This window comes from Chanodichthys erythropterus, chromosome 9 (assembly GCF_024489055.1).
Source record: "Chanodichthys erythropterus isolate Z2021 chromosome 9, ASM2448905v1, whole genome shotgun sequence".
Taxonomy (NCBI): Eukaryota; Metazoa; Chordata; class Actinopteri; order Cypriniformes; family Xenocyprididae; genus Chanodichthys; species Chanodichthys erythropterus.
In genome coordinates this window covers 8,503,029-8,512,578 of record NC_090229.1, presented here as the reverse complement: position 1 = coordinate 8,512,578, position 9,550 = coordinate 8,503,029, and the positions used below count along the sequence as shown (strand labels likewise).

General features: G+C 35.5%; 1 protein-coding gene across 4 annotated transcripts in view; it reads right to left on the bottom strand.

Moving 5' to 3' along the window:
* Positions 1–1,517: 1,517 nt before the first annotated feature.
* Positions 1,518–9,550, bottom strand: part of gripap1 (GRIP1 associated protein 1) — a 59,229-nt gene continuing 51,196 nt past the window's right edge. For 2 of the 4 annotated variants that reach the window (XM_067394460.1, XM_067394464.1), the window contains one exon: positions 7,212–8,514. In XM_067394460.1, coding sequence (XP_067250561.1) covers positions 8,434–8,514 — 81 coding nt within the window. In that variant the 3' untranslated portion in view covers positions 7,212–8,433. Of the gene's footprint in view, positions 1,558–5,561; positions 5,726–7,211; positions 8,515–9,550 lie in introns of those variants that run through there. The other 2 variants (XM_067394463.1, XM_067394462.1) reach the window with 2 other exon arrangements.

Genomic DNA, 9,550 nt, shown 5'->3' with positions numbered 1-9,550 from the left:
TTTGGAAACGGGTTTGTACATACAGACAAAAATGCCTACATGTCATAATGGATAGTCAGTGCATGTATCAGAATTACCTATTTGCAGTAATGACAAATTAAATTGGCTAATTATTATTTGACCAATCATGACAAGGATGTCTATATTCAGCCAATCATGTTGAGGGTGTCTATATTCTGCCATGTAAATAGCAATCCACCATGGGGCAAGCGCTCCTGGCTTTTAAAGGGAATGGGAGATGACACTCTGGTTTATTGCACGTTATGCCCAAAACACACCCATTAAACTAGCAAAAGTGGATTCGGACACGCCCTAAGTGCACCTGCGCCATGTGCAACATTAACCAGCCTAAGTGATGTCAGCCAAAAAGGAAAGTCCTTTCAAAAATCATATTTTGAGAACATTCTTTTGAATATTAGCTGGTAAAACCAGGAACACTTTTTAGTAAAGAAAAAAAGAGGCAACCGTGATTGAAAGTAAATGTTGACTTAAAGTAGTGAGTGTTTTGATGACTGTTGGAAAACCACTTACCAAAAGCATCATGGGAGCATCATGCATTTCAGAATGGATGTTTTCTCTAACACCCATAGGAGCAATTCTCCTACCCTTTCCATCAACTGCATTCAATTTCTACAAGTCCAACGTCAATACAAGGGTTCATGGCTAAATTACTGCAGCAAAAGACACAAAAGCAGACAGCAGTGTTACAACAGTGATTTCGATATTTCTAAGGTTTTGAATTTATGGCCAGACTAGACTACATAGTCACAAACAATAACCAGAGGCAAAGACGGTTATGTGAAAGGAGCGCCAATCAATGCAGGATATCCCTAGTCGCCTGTTCAGTGATAAAACAGTCAAAATGTAGAAATACAAGAAGTTAGACCTCACAGGAGAGCTTTAACCATGACTTAGTGTTATGTCCACAGGTGTAGGTATGTTGACTATGAATCGATGCTTTAATCATTTAAGATGCTGAAGAGCCTCTAGGCTACATTAAATCAGCAATGTGTAAAGCTAACGAGCGACCACAAAGCTGAAATGATTCAATCCTGCTGATTCTACCTTACTATTTTTCTGTCCTGAATAATTCCCTTCTTTATTAGATATTGATTTGATATTAGTCAGTCCACTAATGCCCAGTTTACCACCTGTGAGTGTCAAACGTAAGTGTGAGTTTCAGTCACCTGAAAAATTTCCATCGCTTTTTGTGTTATTAAAAAAAAATAAAAGCACTTCATAATTGAGCTGAAGATTACCGTTTTTGGCAGAGGGAGAGGTGTACCGTATTTACATTGATTTCGTAAGGAATAATCCAAGGCTAGGTGTGCATTAAATGACTTAATGGCAAAGACGTTGCTCATTATAAATGACTTAGCCTAATGCACAACATGGAAGCAAAGAACCACCTGACGTGAAGCAAAATGAACCTACCTGCAAACTGAAATGAGCTGAAAAAGTTTTCGAACTAAACAGTTGTAGGGGGGTTTGGGGGCATCCTCCTCCAGGAAACATTTTTTGTGATTGTAACATGTAAACAAAGCATTCTGTTGTGCTCTGACAAGAAAATAAATGGAAAAAACAACATTTACTTAAATATTAATTCATTTGGGAGCTATCAGTACATGGCAAATTTCCTGAAAGAAAAAATATCTGTAATGCTGTAAACTATACAGGGAACCACAGTTGGTACATCATTATAATGTTAAAGGTTAAAATTAATTGATTTTTAAGCTACTTATATATAAATTACACAAAGAAGTTTTTATAATAATGTTATAATCACTTTTTTACGACAATTAGTAAAGTACTCATTTTTAAAAGTTTTTAAACTAGTTTCTAAACATTTAAATGGTGGCTGTCATAAGATTTATACATTAAATATTGAAGTACATGTTAACTACAAATACAATGAATGGGCTATGCAATACTGCATTTATTTTTGTTGTTTTTAGACACTGAACGGCTTCTCTGAGGTAAATGTGACGTAAATGTGACATTTTTACAAGTTGTTTCATTGACGCATTTCCACAGTTAAAACACTGATAGATCAATTACATGTGACGATACGGATTTGGGTAAGTTTTACTGTATCTTTTAACATATCTTCGGATGTTCATTCATGTTTATTTCCTGTTTTAACTAGTAGAGATGATCGTTCACGTGCACTCTGCTTGAACTGAATCTACAGCGATCCGTCACGCCACAGAGCACCAAGACGGATCGCGACAGCTCGAGAAACGTCTTTTGTCTCTCTCCAGTCTATGGGAAAGTAGCTAATTTTCGATTCTTGTGATGTTTATTGTGCTTTCAATTTCACCCTGACATCCCCCCGAAAAAAACTCTTCGGTTCTACACTTTTGAATTTCGCTGAAAAGCGACTAGTTTGCAGTTTCACAACAGATTTATTGAAGCTCCTGTGCAAACTACTGTAGGTACAGCATTTTTTATTTTGTAGCCACACAAAATGATACACTGCAAAAATCTGCTGTTCATTAATATGTTTTAGGCCACTTATTAACATGGTCTGTAGTTTAATTGTTAATACTGTTTATATATATATATATATATACACACACACATATATATATATACATATACACATATATACATATATACATATACACATATATACATATACACATATATACATATATACATATATACATATATACATATACACATATATACATATATACATATATACATATACATATACACACATATATACATATACACACATATATACATATACACACATATATACACATATACACACATACACACATACACACATATACACACATATACACACATATACACATACACATATACACATATACATATACACATATACACATATACATATACACATATATACACACACATATATATATATACATTATATATATACACACACATATACACATACATATATATGTATACACATACATATACACATACATATATATGTATACACATACATATACACATACATATATATATACACATACATATATATATACACATACATATATATATACACATACATATATATGTATACATATATACACATACATTTATTTGTATACATATATACACATACATATATTTGTATACATATATACACATACATATATATGTATACATATATATTCACATATATATGTATACATATATATTCACATATATATGTATACATATATATTCACATATATATGTATACATATATATTCACATATATATGTATACATATATATTCACATATACATGTATACATATATATTCACATATACATGTATACATATATACACATATATACATATATACACATATATACACATATACACACATATACACACATATACATATATACACATACCACTATTATAAGAAACAATGTTGTAATTACAGTTTTTACTTAACTCTTCATATTATGGAAACAAGCTTCCATAAAATGTAATGACCAGTAATAAATATTTATGGCCAATAAATTTTCTCAAATAACTCAACATTGGCAGGTGTGGCAATGGTGTGACCCCCACATCTGTAAATGTGAGAATATCATAAACTGAAACTTCATGGTCTTCTCAAAAAGATCAAAATGGTCTATTTAATGGGGAATGTTGCTCATTATAAGGATGAAACCCATTGCAGAGCCGTGGAGCCCTTCAGCATATAGTGTTGATTAGAGATCACACTCACTGAACAGTAACAAAGATGACAGCAGTATTTGAACAGCTCCAATTAAATGCTGCTCAATGATCCATGTCATTTGTTTGCAAGGTTCTTGCAGGCATCATTGATAGTGCGGTAAACACCGCTTGTGCTCAGAGGAGAGATTAACAAGTTTATTAGACAAACACTTAGAGTGAAATGGGGGCGTGCTTGTGTGTTTAGTCCACTGACCTGGGGAGGAACTGGCATTTATCATTTTCAACTTGTATAACTTTCTAATGTGGAAAATGAAACAAGATTTTTTTTTTTTTTTTTTTCTTATTTTCAATGTCCGTACAAGGAAAGTCAATAGGGTCCAATGTTGTTTTGGACTCTGTTGATGGTCAATGCATGAATTCTTCAATATATATATTTTTTGTGTTCCACAGAAGAAAGAAAAGTCATACAGGCTTGGAACAACATTAGAGTGAATAAATAATGACAGAATTTAAATTTTTCGGTGAACCATCCCTTTAACTTTCAACCAAATGTAATGCACTTTTCTTACAACCCAAATTCTGGAAAAGTTGGGACGTTTTTTTTAAATTTTAATAAAATGAAAACTAAAAAAAAAAATTTCAAATCACATAAGCCAGTATTTTATTCACAATAGAAAATAGATGACATAAATGTTTAAACAGAGAAATTTTACACTTTTTTTCCACTAAATAAGCTCATTTCAAATTTGATGCCTGCTACAGGTCTCAAAAAAGTTGGCACAGGGGCAACAAATGGCTGAAAAAGCAATAAATTTTGAAAAGATTCAGCTGGGAGAACATATATAACATATATATTAAGTTAACTGATCTCGGGTCTGTAACATGATTAGCTATAAAAGGGAATCTGTGAAAGAGTGCGTAAAAAGATTGTGGAAAACAATGTTCCTCAATGTCAAATTGCAAAGGCTTTGCAAATCTCATCATCTACAGTGCATAACATCATCAAAAGATTCAGAAAACTGGAGAAATCTCTGTGCGTAAGGGACAAGGCCAAAGACCTTTATTGGATATCGACACCGCATCACTCATTGGCATGATTGTGTCAATGACATTACTAAATGGGCCCAGGAATACTTCCAGAAACCACTGTAGGTAAACACAATCCGCCGTGCCATCTGCAGATGCCAACTAAAGCTCTGTCATGCAAAAAAGAAGCCATATGTGAACCAAATGTGGGCCAAGGCTCATTTATAATGGACTGTTTCAAAGTGGAAAAGTGTTCTATGGTCAGACCAAGAGTCCAAATTTGACATTCTTGTTGGAAATCACTGATGCCGTGTCCTCCGGGCTAAAGAGGAGGGAGACCTTCTAGCGTGTTATCAGCATTCAGTTCAAAAGCCAGCATCTCTGATGGTATGGGGGTGCATAGGTGCATATGGTTTGGGCAGCTTGCATGTTTTGAAAGGCACTATGAATGCTGAAAGGTATATAAAGGTATATAAAGGTTTCCCTGCCTGCAGTCCAGATCTTTCACCCAGAGAGAACATTTGGCGAATCATTAAACGGAAATATGTCAGAGACGACCACAAACTCTTCAGCAGCTGGAAACCTATATCAGGCAAGATTGGGACCAAATTCCAACACCAAAACTCCAGAAACTCATTACCTCGATGCCCAGACGTCTTCACACTGTTTTGAAAAAAAGAGGAGATGCTACACCATGGTAAACATGCCCCATCCCAACTATTTTGTAGTTTGCCTGTAGCAGGCATCAAATTTGAAATGAGCTCATTTTGTGCATAAAATTGTAACATTTTTCTATTTAAACATTTGTTATGTTATCTATGTTCTATTGTGAATAAAAAACTGGCTCATGTGATTTGAAAGTCTTTTAGTTTTCATTTTATTCAAATTTAAAAAACATCCCAACTTTTCCAGAATTCGGGTTTTAAATAAAACAATTAAACATCAAGAAAAAAACCTGTGATGTACGATCTGTGGTTCCTCTAGCTCAACTGGTACAGCATGACACTAACAACGCCAAGGTCATTGGTTGGATTCCCAGGAATCTGATAAAAAAAGAATTATACAATTAAAGGCATCCATCAAATAAGTAAAATGTACATTTTGAAGCAAGCATATAAAGTTTGACACTCAGACGTTGTTTTGTCCAGCCATTCTTTATTATCACTGCAAGTTATGCAAGTCTGAACATGACAATGAAATGCACATAAATAAATATTAGTCATAGAGACGTAGTGGGATCGGACATTAATAATAGAATCTGCTTGCATGTAATTAGTGATGATTAACTGATGATCCTAATTAAAGAAAAGCTTGTTTGGCAGATATTAGTTTAAAAAGGCAAAAAACTGAAACAACTCTGAGCTTCAAAGGCAAACATCCTTCATCCTTTTGAGCACAATGGTCCAAGTGAATTTTGGTAAGTCAGTTTCCTCAATGGCAGAAATGAAGAATATCATATTTTTCCTACTTCTGCATGGTATAAATGGATGCAATATGGAAAAGCATTCCGTCAGGATTACCTTTAGAAGTCAGAGAGAGGGATTTAACAGGCATTTAATGCACCAATCACAAACGTCACGCTCATGTGCCAAGAACATGGAAACGAACCGTTGTCGTAATAAAGCTTAAAGCAATGCAAAGGCTTGAAATAGAATGGTAATCGTTCACATCTCACACCTAATAAAACATAATTTTGCCAAGGTGAATATACACGTATAACTCTAAATTAGTACAGAACCGTTAATGAATAAGGTGGATGTGAGATCCATAATCTCATGTTACTAAATGTTCAATCTACTATGTTCTGCTGTGCAATCAGAACGAACTAAACAAATAATAATCTCATAGTTGTTTGGTCAATATTCAGTGGACCTTAGTCGGGGTAGATGCCATATTTAATTTGACATGAAAGAAAATGAGGCTGACATTGTGTCAACTCGATGAGTTTTCATTTGTTTTACATTAAAGGGATAGTTTATCCCAAAATGAAAATTATGCCATGATTTACTCACCCTCAAGCCATCTTAGGTGTATATGACTATCTTCTTTCAGATGAACACAATCAGAGATATATTTAAAAATATCCTGGCTCTACCAAGCTTTATAATGGTAGTGATTTTAAAGGCCAAAAAATACATCCATCCATCATTCCATCATAACTAAAATCCATTCAGCTCCAGGAGGTTAATAAAGGCCTTGTGAAGTAAAGCGACAGGTTTTTGTAAGAAAAATATCCATATTTAAAACTTTAGAAATTCAAGTAACTAGCTTCTGGCAGACTTCCGTACGCATACCGCGCAAATAAAGTTTTCAAATATGGATATTTTTATTACAAAAACCCATTGCTTCACTTCAGAAGGCCTTTATTAGCCCCCCTGGAGCCGCATGGATTACTTTTATGATGAATGGATGCATTTAAATTTTTTGGCTTCAAAATCTGGCCCCCCGTTCACTGCCATTATAAAGCCTGTAAGAGCCAGGATATTTTCAAATATATCTCCGAATGTGTTCACCTGAAAGAAGATAGTCATATATACCTAGAATGGCTTGAGGGTGAGTAAATCATGGGATAATTTACATTTTTGGTTGAACTATCCCTTTAAATATGGCATATTCTTATAAGAGCTGTAGTAAGCTGGTTAATATTTGGAAAAATCAAGACACAATAGTGCTTGACATCAGTGCAAGCAGTTACACAGTAAAAATATGAAGTGAGCCTGAGGACTGACAGTAAAATATCAGTCATGTGACCACACGATTAAATTAACTTGACACTCTCCAAATAAAACAGTTCTGTATGCGTGTCAATTTAAAATGTTCACGAAAAGCGGAATGCATAAAAGCAATATGTCGCAACAGGGGCGTCAACGCACACGGGCGAAACTGGCATTAGACACTAAAACAGGCGGCTAGCTTCTCATGGGAGTCGAGCAGGAGTCAAGTGCGCACTGTGAGAAATTGGTCCGTTCCCCAACAGCGCCGTCAGTTCTGAGACAGACAGAGAGGTGTCAAATTGAGTCGTTAAGCTGCAGAGAGATTGCTGCTTAACGAGGCGAGTCCAGGGAGCCGCTTTCCTTCACGGGAACATTTTGAGAGCCCTACAAAAATGCTCAGATAATTATCGCAGCAATTAAATCCAATCTCATTCTCGCCGGAAAACTTTCCTAATTTTGTGATATAGTGAACCTTTCAGACAGGAGCAGCATACCATAAGATGTAGACGTGGTGATATTTGGATTTTCTGGCACAAATAAATACATTTTAGATGAAAAGATCTGTTCTACGCCCCATATACACACATTCACGCACAAAATAAGTGTCTTTAGCGAATCAAATATACAAAACAGGCAATACAACAGTGATAACAGTTTGAGGACGCCAACATTGGACGCGCTTTCCTGAACAGGGGAATTAGTGGTTGGTAGAGCGGTCCTGCTTGGACCACCGAGGCCATGCCACTGTCCCGAGCACACAGTTCACAGATGTCAAGCAGCCAGGGTTTGCTTGACGACCTCTTATCCAACAGTTCTTTTCAGTCACAGACACACAACATATAAAGTGTTACGTTACATTCAGTAGTATGTGAATCACAGATGGACTTGATCTGTTTCAACCCTCTGTGCTCCTAGTACATCTGAGATTGTTGGAGGACTTTGTAAGAGATGGATGTAGTTTCCTCTTGGTAGCCGTGAAGAGATGAGAGAACGAGAAAGAGAAGGCTACTGAATCATCGGATGGATGATGTCCAGTTTTAGCCTGTGGCTTTGGAGTTTTCCGCAGGGGTACCGTCTTTACTCAAACGTACAATCTCCTGAGACAAAACTTCCAGATCCTGCAAGACAAACGGAGAGTTTAAATGTGATTCTGATAAAGATCACAGTTATAGTATTAAAAATGTGCAGTGGTTGCATACTGTAAATGTTTATTTTATGTTTATTGCCCTCCTGCTAGGCTTTACACATTAGCTTCAACCCAACCCAGAATGTTGTGGGTTTTGTTTTTAAAAAAAGAAAAAGCTATGAAGGAGCCATTAGGCAGTCAGGCCTGAGTTCAGCTGCAATCTCACATGGTATTATACTATCATTCTCTCACAAACACACACTCACACACAACAGCAGAGGCAGTGCTCCATGCACCATGTGCTCACTCTAAAGCAAAAAAAGCCATCAAATATTAAGTGGGCTGTTTGTTTCTGGGCTGGTGGCCCCAACTGCCAGTAAATATTCATGAGGTAGTTGCTCGCCGGATTAGAGATAGACGTCGAAAGTCAACAACCGTAGACAGCAGACATTTTGGTCTGTAGTTATGGCTTCTCCACTGATGATTTGCTCTGCAAAAGTCTGCCAAAATCCACCCCAAAATGAAAAGAAAGAAATATTATATTCAAAATATTTTATTAAAAACTTATATTGCTTAACGTAAATCAAACAGTTTTTACATTGTTTGAATTATTTTTCAACTAAAATTAAACATGCGCTCCCAATTCTCTTTACTGTAATGCAAAAAAACCCCCAAACTTTTTATATGAAAAATGTTTATACATCATAGTAGTATTTGTTGCACTGCTGTAAAAAAATACTGTATTGTGGTAATGACAATCTAAAGATAGTATTTATCGAGAATAAATATATATATATATATATATCAACTTACTAGCTGTCATCAAGCTTGTACGTGCTGGTCACAGACATGAAGACGTACCTTTAATTTCACCAAGCTGATAGCTCACTAAAACACCCCCCAGTCATGTTTTCAGGCCATTTCAAGTTGGATTTTGATGTGACAAAGTGTTGATATCCAAGTGGCAGAGTTGTTTACTTACTTTTTAGTCTTCCCATTAATGACATCTTTGTCTTCACTTAGGACGA